Genomic DNA, 16,169 nt, shown 5'->3' with positions numbered 1-16,169 from the left:
ACTTTGGCACAGAGAGCCCAAGCTTCCAGCAGTCTCTGGCCAGGAGAGGAGCTCTGCACAGAGGCAGGGAGGGCTCCAAAGGGCACGCAGCTACCAGAGTCCCTGTCCAGATGAACGGGCTAGTGTGGAAGCTGGGAGGACACAGGAGGGAGGATGCAGGGTTGCATGGCTTCTGCAGTTTCTGGTCAGGGAATGTGGAAGCCTGGTGGGTGCGGGTCACCGGTCGGGAGTCGCTGCACAGCTCTTATGGATGTCTGGGCGGATCCAAGCCCAGGAGTTTGAGGTTGCTATGAGCTGTGACATCACGGCACTCTACCCAGGGCAACAGCCCAAGGCTCCAGTGTGCCAAAACCGTTCACTCTGCCCCTAAGGATTAAGGCTGTAAGGCAGCTCAGTCCCAGCCTTTAGGCTGCTCAGTTACTTTGACCTGCCCAATCCTTGCTCTGAGACCCTGGGGGCGGAGCTTGTAGGGGCAGTTCTTTCACAATGGCTTCCTGTGACGCTCTATTTCTTGATATGTCTGGTAGTTTGGGGGAAGTGCTCATTTAACACATCTTATTGTGCTGAACATATGACATCTGTGTATTTTTACATAGGTAGGCTATATTTTTAAACTAACATTTGTTTTTAAAAGATACCTTCACTTAAAGAATAGTTTACTGAAAGCAAGCGTAACAACAGAGAGACCAGTTATGGATCTATTGCAATACTCCTGGTGAGAAGTGATGAAAGCTTAGACAAAGATGTAGCCATAAAGTTGGGATACCCCAAACAGACTGGGAAATGTTTAGAGTTTAAAGGACATGCCTGAGGATTGAAAGCGGGAAGAGAGGAAAAAAGAGCAATCAAAAACATTTCCAGAATTTAGGTATGAGAAACTAGCTAGGTGCATTCTGTGACAGTAACCTAATCTATTAAGAGGCAAGCACCAATTGGATGAAGGAGGCCACTTTATTTCAGATATGTGGTCACTGAGGTCATTTAAAATATTCAAGCACAGTTGTTAAGTGAATTGCTAGAGGTATAAATCTCCAGCTCAGGGGAGAGGGCAGACCTGTAGACATGTCTGGGAGTCATGGTTTATAAACTGCTCATACCCATACATGGAGCAGATTCCTGGTATATCTGTGATTATCTTACAGTAATTAGAATGCTCTGGAGAGCAGTATTAATTTGCCATTCTGCTTAGTGGCATTAAAATATGCTCTTAGATTTATACAAAAATCATTTAAAACTAAAATAATACACACTATATGCATACTTACAATTAAGAAGAAAAATGACCAGGTGCCACTATTTTTTCTCCCATCGCGAGAAATGAATGAAATCACATATGTCAAGAAAACAAGAGATGAGACATAGCCAATACTACACAAGATCTGAAAATAGAAATATCAAGGTTGGTAAGGTTAATCCTATTTAGAAAATGCCTCATCCTTACCTTCAACTTTTCTAAACTGTGCAATAGCTCAGATAATTTGAAGTTCTTTGATTTAGGATTAATAATGTTACTGAGTTCATGGAAAAAAATACTCGAGCAAAAGCATTTTGTAACTCTTTCCACTTACGTGAATGAACAAGTTTTGAATTATCAATGCAATCTCTTCTGGGTTGAAGACGTAATCCATCGTGTGCATTAGAAGGAGGATCAGGAAGTGCAGGAGAACGTCCACCAGCGCCTGTCCACACCAGTAAGCAGAGGCGTAGAGGCCCGAAACCCGCAGCTGGGAACGAGCTTTTATCTGGTAAAGAATAGAAAAAGCACCAAAAGGTTCTGAAAAGTTGAGGTTGGGAAATTGCAGATAGAGTGTCATTAAAGCATTTATTTTTGCCACATACCTTTTGCAAATCTTACTCTGACTTGACAGATGACACTGCTACTTGCCACACCCCTAGCCAGAGGCCTTAATAATATTATAAACTGTTGTGACTTCATTGTCTAATGGGAAAATGCACCAACATAACTACCTAATGTTTCATCATAAAATGACTGGGCACTGTCTCAATAAAGACATCCGTTCTTTCTTTCTTTCAAGGCTAAACTTACCATTGCCATGAAGAGTCACAAATTGCACAAAAATTCAACAGAACTTTCCAGTAAGAGTCTTAAGATGTGTGGTGAATAGGAACAGTTCATTATAATCGGCATTTTATTTTAGGTCTAAGAATTGGTCATCTAACTAGTCAATTTTATTAAAAAAAATTTGGGTTGGCATAAGCTAGACAGCCTCTATTTTCATTGTCTTGAAGGAAATTACATTCTTTACTATGACATTGGGAAAACTGGTGTGTGGATTTCGTTTGCGACTCACCATATGTTGTTACAGGAGTTGTTATAACTCAACGTCTTAAAGTAGAACTTGGACTGTTTTAACAGTAAAGCAGAAAAGCAATTAAATTTTTAAATCTAAAATTGACTTTCTACATATGAAAGGATGTTGGAGGAAAAAGTTGAAATGCAGATAAATATTCTGGAATGGAGAGCACATCTGAAAGGAGGCAGAAAAGAGGATGACAGTGAGGACCTGTTAGACAGCGTGATGTTTGCTACTTGATAAGTGACTTAACACTTATTTTAAGTATATGACATGTGGCTGGGTTTGTGTGGGTCACAGGGCCCTTACAGACTGGAATAAAGGCAATAAACAAATAAACATCATGATAGCAACAAAATTAAAATTGTGTAAGTACGAAGAAGAGTTCAGAGTCATCTGAGAACTTTTCAAAGGGAAATGGATTGTAATTAGGGGGTCAGGTCAGAGAAGGGTCCCCTGGGAATGGGTGTATGAGGTGGGGTCTCGGCATGGATAGGCATCGTCCAGGTGACAGGCAGAGAGGGCAGCAGGAGAGAAGCACCTTTAGTGGGGAGAGGTTGATGTTTTGGAGAAACTGGGAAGAAACGAGTGTGGCTGCCGGATGGTTATCAAGGTGGCAGTGGCATCAGATCAAGGTGGAGAGATATACCCGGGTGCAGATCATCTGTGGGTTTTCAGGCTACAGCAGGGATTTCGTTCCTACTCCTTCACATGATGAGAAGCCCCTGAAGGGATTTAGGCAGGGAGCCAACATGGTCAGCTCTGTGCTCCTATTTGTGGAGAACGGAGACTCCCTAGGACCGAACCCTGGACACCTAGGCATCAAATGCCAGATCCGTGGGGAGGTTACCATACACCAAGGATGGGTCCAGGTGATTCACAGGTACTGTTCCACCACAGAATCACAGAAACCCCTCACTAATAGGTGGGTTACACAATCCACCCTTCTCTGAGAAGGGACCCTTCTCTGACCTGACCCCCTAATTACAATCCATTTCCCTTTGAAAGGTTCTCAGATGACTCTGAACTCTTCTTAGCACTTACACAATTTTAATTTTGTTGCTATGATGATGTTTGTTTATTGCCTTTATTCCAGTCTGTAAGGGCCCTGTGACCCACACAAACCCAGCCACATGTCATATACTTTTTAAATAAGTGTTAAGTCAATTATCAACCCCACAATAGGTGGGCTACACAACCCCTAACTATTATGTCTACTTTGTAGGTGATAAAAACGAGGCACAGAGGGATTAACCAACTTTCAGTGTTCACACAGCCTGACAATGGAAGACTCGGGATTTCTCTCATGGAGGTTTAACTCTGAACAATGAGAAAGAGTCACAATAGTTGTAGGAATAAAATGGTGAATGTGTGGTCTCATAAAAGTAAAGGAAGAATATCATTTTGTGTTGCTCATGAAAGAATTTGCTGAAGATGGGGACAGTTAAAGAGCAGAATAAATAAAAATGAATTCAGCCTTTCAAAAACATCTCTGGCACAGCAGCTGATGATTTCCAGGACTCAGAGACTTGGGACAGTGGCATCAGAAGTACCAAAGAGGGGCAGAAAGAGTCAATGATGGACTTCTTGAATTTTACATTAAAAAATCACAAAAAATACAGATGTATAGCAACAATTTTTTCCCAAGAATAACTCAAAGTGCTGCGGTGAGTTAGTTAGAGCTGTTAAATAAAGCAGCTTTCCCACCATCTGGAAGGTGGAAACCACCACTGGGAGACGGGAGGTGATGTCAGTGGCCGAGTGCCCATAAATAAAATTCTGAGGGCTACACAATTAAAAGCTGCCATTCTCTCTTAGCAGGTGAGATCCACGAGGCTGTCCTTCCTGAGGCCTCACATTTGTTTAAGAAAAATAGCATTTTCTTCATATCTGGCAATTTACTATTAAAATCTTGATTATTTACTGGATCAAGCACAAAAAGTAGCTCTACCATCTGCATGTCAATTTGTGGCCCTGGGGTGGGGAAGGGACATTGAAAACATATGAAGACTTCATTAATGCTTCTTACGCTGTGGTCAGTGATGCTGCTCATTGCAATGTACGGGGAGAAGCAGGCTGCCAGGGGGATCCAGAAGAGGGCGTGAGTCAGCTAGACATACCCAGCATCCTTCTGAAATTAAATAGAACGTGGTGAGCTGACAGCCACTGGACATCCACTTCATTTGTACTTTCTTAACTCAATTACTCAAATAAATGAACTGGGATAACCACTCAAAGCACTTCCTGAGCTCCTATGTGTAACTTCTTACCCGTATGCATTTTCAGTCCTGTGTTGCAACAACTTGGACATTTCCAGTGTGTATCCTGGTTTACTTATGAAGAAGCAAACTCAACAAAGTGGCAAGAATTGGCAAAATTCCCGCAGTTAATGTGTAAGGTAGGCATGCAACCTCCACTCTCTGGCTTTCTGGTTACAATATCACACGCGCTGCTGTGTACAGCAGGGCTGACACCTCAACAGACAGCAGACAGTGTCAACTGTGGCGGGAGATCTATTCCACTTTCCGAAATTGGTGCCAAATCTGTCCAGTTCGACCTTCATGAAGAGTCATTCCCCTGGTTCAGAATTCAAGTGCTTTCCAGGTACTTGAATAAATTAATACATTAATGAACTAATGATTAAGAAGATGTTAGAAAATAAGAGTAATGGAGCTTAAAGAAAAATGGTCAACTTGTGATCCGCATCAAGGAATTGAATTAAAAATAAAAATGAAAACCTTGTTACAGAGGACCTTGAGTTTTGCATCAAGCCTTGATGTGATCTTGTGACAAGTTGTTCCACTATCTTGCAAGTCACCTCTATCATGAGTTTTTCAGTCTCCTTACTTCTTCCTACTTGTACCTCTTCCTAAAACCTGGCATCCCTTTGAGACCTTACAGTATATGAAAATTGTTTGAATAAAGATGTAGAAGTGGCAAATAAAGCTCTGGAAGAGGAGAAAAGGGCACCGACAACTACATCACTCATCTCATATCTTGACTAAGGACACCACTGTTGATTTTCCTGATTTTTAAGATCTCTGGGAATGGAAAAGTCACAATCCTTCCTAATGCTAACCTCCTTACTCATGGTTCATAGACAATACATTATGTCCATATTAAATGTTACCCACCCACAGTTGGAGTCTGACATGACTCGGCCTAAAAGAGACCCACAGAAAGACACTCAATACCAACTGGGAAGTTTGGTCAGGAGGCCACAAGCAAGTATGAGATGAGTGGCTACAACAAGTAGTGACCAGGTGGGAGCTTTTTAGGACACTCTGATAGATGATAAAAATCCTTGAGTACAGTCTGGGCTAAAGTGAGCCCTGTCCTGCAGGTTTAGGTGGAAGAGGTTTTCAGAATTGCAAGAGAATGCCAGGTCCTGGGTAGGGAACCCAGCAGTGGCAACTCAAAGACATAATTTATCTACATCTGAGCGTAAGGTCAGCTGGGCTGCTGGGTAGCAAATACTTTGTAGGTGAGGAACCTCTAAAGGCAGAAACTCAGGTTACTTGTTCATTCTTGGGACAGTCCTATTCTTGGTTATCCAAATAATTAACCAGTCCACTTGCATATAATAGATAATAAAACACATTTGGCTCCTCTGGGTGCTATAGTTTCCTCAGTTGTCTGATAATAATAATGGGGAGATGGAGCATCCCTAAACTGAAAACCCAAAATCTGAAATGCTCCAAAATTCAAAATTTTTTGAGGACCAACATGGGCTGCAGTCAAAATGGCAGGTGTACAACACACAGTTTATTAAAATATTTTATTAAAAATACTGTACAAGCTTATCTTCAGGCTATGTATATAAGGTATATATGAAATATAAATGAATTTTGTGTTTGGACTTGGCTCCTACCCCCAAGATATTTCATTAGGTACAAGTAAGTATTCCAGAATCTAAAAATGTTTAACATTTAAAATGCTTACGGTGCTAAGTATTTTGAATAAAGGATATACAGACTATAATAAGAATAAGAATAACAACTAACTGAACATTTTTGGGGGGGGCATTTAAACATGCTAATACATACAAATCTCTCAGTAAATACCTGGTTTTGCCCAAAAGATCTTTGAAGGAAGGGGGACTGCTGAAATGTGGTTTGAAAGGACAGAGGTATGATGTGCTTTGGAGAAGATGTGCCAACCCCCTTCACACCCCCAAATTATGGACAGCAGACAGCACCTGAGAAACACTCAGCAGTTCTCGTAGCTCTTTCTGAAGCAGCACAGAGGTTAAAGCAAGGGCAGAAACCGTGGAACGCCCCGGATGAGGGCCGCATGGAAAATGAGCAATGTAGGCTGGAGGAAGCTTGATGGTGTGAGCTTCTCTGCAGCAGCCTGAGGAAACTCAGCTCCCCCACCATGAGTGTGCCCTCATCCCCAGGAGGGACTGGGGTCAGGACACTCACATGGGTCACCTGGGCTGTGGTGACCATGTGAGTAGAGGCCACCAGAGTGGATATAACTAGAGAAAGCACGGATGTCTCCTGGTACTATCTCCACAGGGTGACCTCCACCTCCCATCCTTCTCTCTGCCTCCAGCACCAGCAGTGTTTGACTCAGACAGGAAAGAAAGGGTAGAGTTTCAGAGCTGGAACATTCCCCGTACGCCTCATTTTCTGTGACAAGTGTTAGACCATAAAGGGAAATAAGAAGCAAATCTGCCCACTTCCTCCCACCTTGCCATGTCACTTAGGTCACAAGTTGACCTGCAGTGCTGGAATTTGATAGGAAATTGAAGTTTTGGACTGTGCTGGAATAATTACTAATAAAGCTACAGAGAGTGACTGAGAAGCTATAGAGTGTGCTCAAGGTGTCATTTAAACCAGCCAAGGGAAGCGCAACACAGCAAGATGAAAGGGATGGCGTGATGACACAGATGTGCACGCCCCACCCCACCTGGATATTCTGCTCACAGCATCTGAGATCGCATTTGAGACAAGAACCGCTCCTGCTTCTAGCTCAGCTGGTCCCATGATCTAGTCAAAGCTGAATTTTTTTCATAGAAGCTTCTTTTGATGCATTCCTAGGAAAAATAATGTTAGCAGCAATAATAGTAAGAAGTGAGATTTACCGAGCACCTGTGGTTTTTCTGTTTATGCACCTCGTCACTGGTCCTTACACGACGTTGGCCAGCTTAGCCTGGTGCTCACATTGCCTCACTTACTTCTTAAGAAACTCCTGTGATGAAGTTTGTATCTGTGTTATTTGTGGACTGGTGAACTCAGTCCTACAGAAGTCAAATGGTCTAAGAAGGCCACATAGTCCAGCCTTTAAGACTCTGACTGTTCCAACCACATCCCATTACCTAGGATCACAGATGGTGACAGAACAGATCCTAGACCAAAAGTTTTCATTTTTTCCCAATGAATTCTATGTCTATTGCTCCAATGGCCCCTCAGTCATCTGAGTAAAGTTATAATGTTATATAATCGTTGTTGAACAATGTGTATAAATACACACACACACATATATAAAATATATGAACTGATTTTTATATAAAATATAAAGGTATTTTTTAAAGGTTCATAAATATTACTATGTTATTTCAGCATTTCAAGAATATTCTTGAAGTCTCAGTCTAAGTGAGATGTAATTATACTTACCACAAACAATAAACTTCCTTCAGTCTGGATGTGTTCTGAAGAATTAAAAATTCTAAGCAGCCCATTACTAAGGACATCCATGAGGACAGGAAAGCAATTGAGCCTTTTTGTATTACAAGCTATTGAAAATCTGTGATCCTGAAACACAACAAATATCAATTCTAACTTCTCAAAAAGCAAGTACAAACCTTAACAAGTGAGGATGGTAGAAAATCATTCAAATTATTGATAGTATAGGGAGGCCAAAGCACTAAACGTGATTAACATTATCATCCCCCATATTATTTGATTAATTCCCAGCATATTTAAAGGAATCTAGTATTTTGGTTCCAATGCACATGGCTATGTATGCCTAAACTTTACAAAATACCTCAAATGCTTTTTAAGAGTAGCACTGTCAAACTCCATAATGCAACCTCTCATTAACAGAAGGGCAGACTTTGTTTCAAAATGTAAGATATACATTTTAGGAGTGAAGAATTTATGGATACTTGGCAAGAAGAGGCAGGCAGGTAATGAAAGCACAGGTTTTCAGAAATACATCTAAAATCTCTTTTTAAACAACGTATTTTTTGCAACTCAATTCACAATTGCCAAAATGTGGAAACAACCTAAATGCCCACCAACCCAGGACTGGATTAACAAGCTGCGGTACATGTACACCTTGGAATACTATTCAGCCATTAAAAAAGATGGAGACTTTACATCTTTTGTATTAACCTGGACTGAGTTGGAACGCATTCTTCTAAATAAAGCATCACAAGAATGGAGAAGCAAGAATCCAATGTATTCGATTCTAATAGGAAGGCAATCAATGATCTAATGCAAGGTGAGGGGTAGGGGAAAGAGGGAATGGGGAGACAGGAGGAGGGAGAGGGATAGAGGTCATGGTATATGACACACCTTTTGGGGGCGGGACACAATTATAAGAGGGACTTCACCTAACAAATGCAATCAGTGTAACCTAATTCTTTGTACCCTCAATGAATTCCAAACAATAAGAAAAAGAGAAAAAAATGACATATTTTATAGATACCTATATACAAAGTCTGACAAGTAAATTTGCAAACCTGCCACCATGCACTTAGGTTAGCAACACTGTACAGACAGTTTGTTAACGCTTCATAATCGTGTATGTCAGTGTCTCACGGTTGTGTTCATGTCACCTGTATTGGAACATCCTCCCTACTCACCTGATTTGGCCCCTGATGACTTTTTTCTTAACCCAAAGATCAAGGAAAATTTGACAGAAAGATATTTTGATGACATTCAGTGCATCAAGGGTAATACGCCAACAGCTTTGATGTCCATTCCAGAAGTACAGTTCCAAAATTGCTTTGAAGAGTGGCCTAGGCACTAGTTTCAGTGCATAGACTCCCAAGTGGAGTACTTTGAAAATGATCATGGAGACATTCAGCTCTGAGGTATACACAGGTCCTAGGATGAGTTAGTTCATGAACTTAATTGTCAGTCCTTGTATAATTATATTATATAATTATATTTCTCTCAGAGAAAAAAGAATGTAAGTAAAATAATTATCTATATTGCCCAAAATGCAGGCAAACTTTTTTAGTGGTCATGATTTGTGGGGTAACAGAGCTCCCCACATGCAGCACATGAAATGAGCCTGGTAAGGGTTAATTGGCTTTTGTTAACACAGAAGCAGCTTTGCAGACAGCAAAAAAGCTGAAAAGAGAGCTGGGCTTCCCTGAGGCATACGCAGGGCCTGTCTCCTTGGAGGTAAAAGTCCAGGAACAGTGACTCTGAAGTAATGCATTCCGTTAAGCCTGGGAGGTCAGAGGTATTACCTAAGGCAATGTTTATTGGTTTTAAGGCTGCCATTTTTAAAAAACTTTTTTTTAAGTATGCTGGATAATAATTTGATTAAGATATATTGAGGACTAGTTGGATAAAAGTACTTTATTATTGGCATGAAAATTTTTCCTGAAAATTAACTGCAATGAGCTGTAAATGGTCAGACTTTCTGACTCCTAACAACTATGGCTGGTACATTTAGCACAGTCTCACCTTTCTCCACATGGCTACTACCATGCTTTGTGATTCATATTCCTGCAGAGCTAGGAAGGGGATATCCCTGAGTGAAGCAGTATGGTCATATGTGAAATAGAAAAGCAAAGGCCAAGTCTAAAGTGGGGCAGATTTTCTCAGCTCTGAGAAAAAGATTTAAATTGATAATTTGAATGGAACCCAACTGATGGTAAGTTTTTCTTTCTTTCTTTTTTTGTTTGTTTGTTTGTTTGAGACAAAGTCTTACTGTGTTGCCCTCGGTAGTGTACCATGGCATCACAGCTCACAGCAACCTCAAACTCTTGGGCTTAAGCGATTTTCTTGCCTCAGCCTCCCAAGTAGCTGGGACTGCAGGCGCCCACCACAATGCCCAGCTATTTTTTGGTTGCAGTTGTCATTGTTGTTTTAGCAGGCACAAGTTAGGCTCGAACCCACCAGCTTCAGTGCATGTGGCTGGCGCCCTACTTACTGAGCTATGGGCACCAAGCCCCAATTGATAAGATTTAAATGAATTGTTAATTACAGCAGTGCCTACAACACAAGAAGGAAGAGAGCCAACAACACTTCATTATGTGTTGTTATACTGAAGGTTGTGGGCAAGTAGTTGGTGTCCAGCCTGTCCCATGAAAATGAGAGCTATCCCATTGGCTTGTGTCAAATTAGCCTTCCCATGTCCTTGACATGAATTGTTTGAATTTTACATCTATGGGTCATCTTTGGTGAAATGCAGCAATGAGAGTCCAACCTACCTTTCCATCCCCTGACACAATGATAGCACCGTTGTATGAAGGCTGATCTGTGCCGTTTCTAGTCCCAAAAGCATCCACTTCTAAAGCTATGTTCTGCTGCCTCAGTGAATGTATGAAGTCATCTATGCTTGACCCTACCATGAAGATAAAGACCAAAGGAAACAAAATAAAGAAAACAATGGTCAAGTAATAAAAACAGGAATAAGCTGCATCACATCACTCAAAACATACCACAAAACGGACTGTCTGAGGATTTCCTTAAAAAGGCAGAATTCTAACACTGTAAGTATGACAAGGTTACTTTACCTTGAGCCTAGACATTTAGTTATAATTTCCACTATTATAAAAATACTAGTTAATGCTACCTTTATAATCCTTGAGGCTATTAATCTTCTATCTTCTTATAAATTTGGAGCAGATTAGTTTTCCAGAGTTCAGCAACACACAGACTCATAGAATGAAATGAAAAGACCTCAAAAGTCAGTCAATGACTTGTGTTCCTACATCCCGTTTGATTCCCTTGTGCAAGAAGTATTAGAGCTTAAGTGAACTTGTAGAAGTTATTTCTAAAAGAAACTCCACCATCTTGTATTTTTAATTTTTTAATGAAGTCTCTGTTTAGACTCAGATGTGCTTTCTAAAACATAGGGAATTTATTTTTTCTTCATGTTTATATTTTCTGGGAACTTGCTTAACAAGAACAACATTTAGAGGTTGCGTTTCAGTCCCAGGCTCACCTGTTTTATTGACGACCAGTAGATGGGTCAGAGGAGCTTGTGGTGGTTGTCCTGGTGAGAGGAAGTACATATTCGGAGAGAGTTCCCAAGAGTAACTTTTTTGATATACCTCATAGAATACATATTCCACAAATTGAGGGATAAGACTAATCCCCAAAAGCAGTAATCTATGTGTAGGAAAATATAAAAAAAATTATAACAACTTTTATAAGTTTTATTAACAAGTATAAGAAGATAATGAACATAATAATATTTAGAAATAAGTTATAAGCACTGACCAAACATCTGAATCACACTTTCTCCTCATTTTCTTCTTTCTAAAATGTGATGGTTCCTATGCATCTATCTTTAGTCTTTTTTTTTCTCTCCCTCTCCTCTAAAGGCCAAGTAGTGCCGCACCCACGGCATATAGCCGTAGTGAGGCAGTGCTGTCCGCGTTATAGAACGACGGGAAGGTGGTTTGTGCTCCCCGGAGCTTTGCCCCTAGCGCCCCCAGTATGCACAGCATCAGAAATGTTGCCTAGCATGCTCAGTTACTCGCTTAAGTTTAAAGATTGTGGTGTCTACTCATGTGTTTGTCATCCTGTACCAGAAGTCTGTTTGTTCTGATAAATTGTCAATATGTACTTTCCTAAGAATGAGCACAATGCACTACTAATCCAGATAGAGCACAGCCTTGTGAGCTGCTAAACTCAGTGGCACCAACAATGAGTACATAAAGATGTTTTCCCACCAGTGAGCTAAGACGATAAGCCTAAGGACATAAAATACAAATTATCTACATAAGTTACAAAGTTACTGAAACACATCCACCCACCATAAAGTCCTGTTCAGAACATCTTGTTTCACCAACTGTTACGCGTAATAAAAATCAATAGAAAAAATAATACTTGTTAAGGAATTTACTCTAAATCAAAATTATAATTATCAATAACAATAAGATCAAATAGTAAATGTAAAATTAGTCAAGCATTAAACATAAAGAAGATGTCAAGCTGTTCTAAAAAAATAATAAGAAACTGAGATAGGAGAAAGCGGGCAGAGTTGACTAATAACCGCCACCCTCCGGAAGCGGAACGTTAAAACATAACATGATAAATCACACTTGTAAACGCAAAGATAACCCGCGCACGTAAGCAAAAAGATTGCATTATGTAAGCTCTGTAAAAATGTATAAATACCAACATGTGTACCCAATAAATTTACAGCTGCTTCCTTCATCACATACTATGTGGCAGTCTGTCATTTTTCCTACGCCGACCTCTCAACCAACCTGTACCGTTCACCCTGAGCCCCCTCGGACTGAAACCCACCGACTGAGCGGCCCGTAGCAGGTGGCGCCTCGAACAGGGACCTGAAGGACAGGTAATCTTCTCTCTCTTTCTTTCTTTTTCAAGGTTGAGGGCGGCTCTCACCAGGGAGCTGCAGTCCCGCCGGTAAAGGCTGACCGGTTAAGTGTGAGCAATCAGCAGGTACCATGGGGCACGCATTAACCAAGGATATTAAAACATGCATGGATGCCTCACCAGCGATAGTCCAAGATATGGCCTATGCTGCAGCAATGCAAGGACAGAAATTCAGCGCCTATATTAAAAATACCTTCAATAAGGGAGGTAAGGGGCCGAGAGCTCCTGCTGACACTTGCTACAATTGTGGCAAGCCAGGTCACATGCAGAAGGACTGTAAACAGTCCCATGCCAATAAGCCGAGGGGGGAACCGCCCGGCTTATGCCCTCGTTGTAAGAAGGGGCGACATTAGAGAAATGAATGTAAATCAAAATTTCATAAGAATGGAACCCCCTTAAATAACAAGGGAGACACTGATCCTGAGGATCAGGAAATGAGAAAATCAAAAAACTAGAGAGGGGGTGTTCTCCCAACCCTAACCCCAAGGAAAATCGTGCTGCACTGCAGGGCACGCAGCAACCGTCCACTTTAAATCCTCAGGCGCCTGAATTCACTATTCATAATCTCCAAAGAGGCACACCTGAAAGTACAGATTTAAATTTAGCAAGTGAAAAGAATGTCTTATTATCCAAATGGGACGGTGTTACTTTAATCCCCACTGCAGTAAAAGGGCAACTTTTGCCGGGGACAGTTAGAATTATAATTGGTAAAAGTTCAAATTATACTAAAAACTTTGAAGTTATTCCAGGAGTAGTTAACTCAGATTCAGAAAAGACAACGCAGAAGAAGACGCCAGCAGCTACTACAAGATCTCACCCGCCGCTTGAAGAAAATGAAAGTACACTCGCCGATAGCAAACAAAACCACCGGGCGCATTTCCACTGACTCCAAGACGGCTGAAAAGGCCCAGCGGGAAAGGAAGCTGAGGGCCCCCCTGCCCTTGGTGGGGCGGGCCTGCCTCCCAAGTGTTACAGCCCCCAGACAGCAGCACTGGCAGAATCCCAAGGGTGAGATTTAGAACCTTTATTATTGGCCCTTTGCCACTAGTAATTTGTATAAATAAGAAAAATATTTTTACAAACTGAATCTTTGTCAACGGATAAGATTCTTGCCTTTTAAACCTTCTAATTATCAGTTTAGCTGAATGAATAAGTGACTTCATGGTAAACTGGGATCCTGTTTAGTGGAAAGTGAGTTTTTGAGAGTAAGAGAAATTAAACAGAAAGGAGAATGACATTGTATAAAGAAAGAATCTTGTGTGATAAATTTTGTCCTAAAACAGAATAGTTATGTAAGAAAGTAAAAGACAGGGCAAAAGTTCAAGAAAGTTTAGAATGTTTGTAGATGGTCTGTGCAGGTTAAATGAAACTCATAAAAGAGAATTTATGAAAGAATTTACATGTGATCCAGTTGACTATGTATTTCCTTTAAAATCTTTTAACTTGTAAAAATAACTAATTGTATTGCGTCCTTTAATATTCAACATGATAAACAAGTAAATGTTATGTTAATTATAAAAAAACCTTCTTATGTGATGTTACCTGTAAATCTACAAAGCAATCCATAATATGATAATACAGCATTACAAGTGTTAAAAACACTTAATGAATTAATTAGACCTAAAAAATTTGTGACAACTTTAATTTTAGGCATTGCAGCTTTAATTTCTATAATCACTACTTTTGCTGTAGCTACTACAACTTTAGTGCAACAAATGCATACAACATACTATGTCAATACTCTTGGCAATAATATAACTTTAACATTAATGACACAAGCTAATATGAATAATAAGCTTAAAACTAAATTAAATGTGTTAAAAAGGATAGTCTTAACTTTAGGTCAGAACATTAAGTACATACAACAAAAACTACAAACAAAATGTCACTCAGCATTTCAAGCCATTTGCATTACACCTTTACCATATAATATATCTAACTCATGGAACAAAGTACAAGCACATCTTCAAAGTGTCTAGAAAGACAATAATATAACACATAATTTACACAGCTTACAACAAGATATTACAGCCATGAGTCAAGCTCATTTACCAATAACTTCTCTTAACACATTAGCTCAATCTTTAACTAATGGGTTTAGAACACTCAATCCTCTTAACTGGATCCAGTATATTGTGCTCATAACCATTATTAGTTGTTTGTCATTTTGTGTTATGTTGTTGTTGCCATGTCTCATACGGTGTCTGTTTTCCTCTATTATCTCTATACGCCAAGAAGTCTTTAAACTGCGGTTTAAAAACAAAAAAGGGGGAAATGCCGCACCCACGGCATATAGCCGTAGTGAGGCAGTGCTGTCCGCGTTATAGAACGACGGGAAGGTGGTTTGTGCTCCCCAGAGCTTTGCCCCCAGCGCCCCCAGTATGCACAGCATCAGAAATGTTGCCTAGCATGCTCAGTTACCCGCTTGGGTTTAAAGATTGTGGCGTCTACTCATGTGTTTGTCATCCTGTACCAGAAGTCTGTTTGTTCTGATAAATTGTCAATATGTACTTTCCTAAGAATGAGCACAATGCACTACTAATCCAGATAGAGCACAGCCTTGTGAGCTGCTAAACTCAGTGGCACCAACAATGAGCACATAAAGATGTTTTCCCACCAGTGAGCTAAGACGATAAGCCCAAGGACATAAAATACAAATTATCTACATAAGTTACAAAGTCACTGAAACACATCCACCCACCATAAAGTCCTGTTCAGAACATCTTGTTTCACCAACTGTCACGCATAATAAAAATCAATAGAAAAAATAATACTTGTCAAGGAATTTACTCTAAATCAAAATTATAATTATCAATAACAATAAGATCAAATAGTAAATGTAAAATTAGTCAAGCATTAAACATAAAGAAGATGTCAAGCTGTTCTAAAAAAATAATAAGAAACTGAGATAGGAGAAAGCGGGCAGAGTTGACTAATAACCGCCACCCTCCGGAAGCGGAACGTTAAAACATAACATGATAAATCACACTTGTAAACGCAAAGATAACCCGCGCACGTAAGCAAAAAGATTGCATTATGTAAGCTCTGTAAAAATGTATAAATACCAACATGTGTACCCAATAAATTTACAGCTGCTTCCTTCATCACATACTATGTGGCAGTCTGTCATTTTTCCTACGCCGACCTCTCAACCAACCTGTACCGTTCACCCTGAGCACCCTCGGACTGAGGCCCATCGACCGGCGGTCCGTAGCAAAGTAGGATGCCTGGACATGTCATTCAATCGGCAGGTTATGATTCTTGGCAGATCATTAACACCCAGACTTACTACACCCTGAACCTTTTCCCCATC

The 16,169-nt window shown here is 40.3% G+C and overlaps 1 protein-coding gene across 7 annotated transcripts in view; it reads right to left on the bottom strand.

Moving 5' to 3' along the window:
* ABCA9 (ATP binding cassette subfamily A member 9) overlaps positions 1–16,169 on the bottom strand; it is a 75,479-nt gene that overhangs the window by 15,073 nt on the left and 44,237 nt on the right. For all 7 annotated transcript variants that reach the window (XR_008375462.1, XR_008375465.1, XR_008375466.1 and 4 more), the window contains 5 exons: positions 11,451–11,617; positions 10,714–10,847; positions 7,937–8,074; positions 1,569–1,742; positions 1,266–1,379 (listed from right to left, as the gene is read on the bottom strand). Coding sequence is in view for 2 of the 7 variants with exons in the window: in XM_053568320.1 (XP_053424295.1) it covers positions 1,266–1,379; positions 1,569–1,742; positions 7,937–8,074; positions 10,714–10,847; positions 11,451–11,617 (727 nt within the window). In the remaining 5 variants the exon portion in view is untranslated. The remainder of the gene's footprint in view (positions 1–1,265; positions 1,380–1,568; positions 1,743–7,936; positions 8,075–10,713; positions 10,848–11,450; positions 11,618–16,169) is intronic.

Source organism: Nycticebus coucang, chromosome 18 (genome assembly GCF_027406575.1).
Source record: "Nycticebus coucang isolate mNycCou1 chromosome 18, mNycCou1.pri, whole genome shotgun sequence".
Classification (NCBI taxonomy): Eukaryota; Metazoa; Chordata; class Mammalia; order Primates; family Lorisidae; genus Nycticebus; species Nycticebus coucang.
The sequence above is the reverse complement of the archived record's forward strand: the minus strand, read 5'-3'. Positions and strand labels throughout refer to the sequence as shown.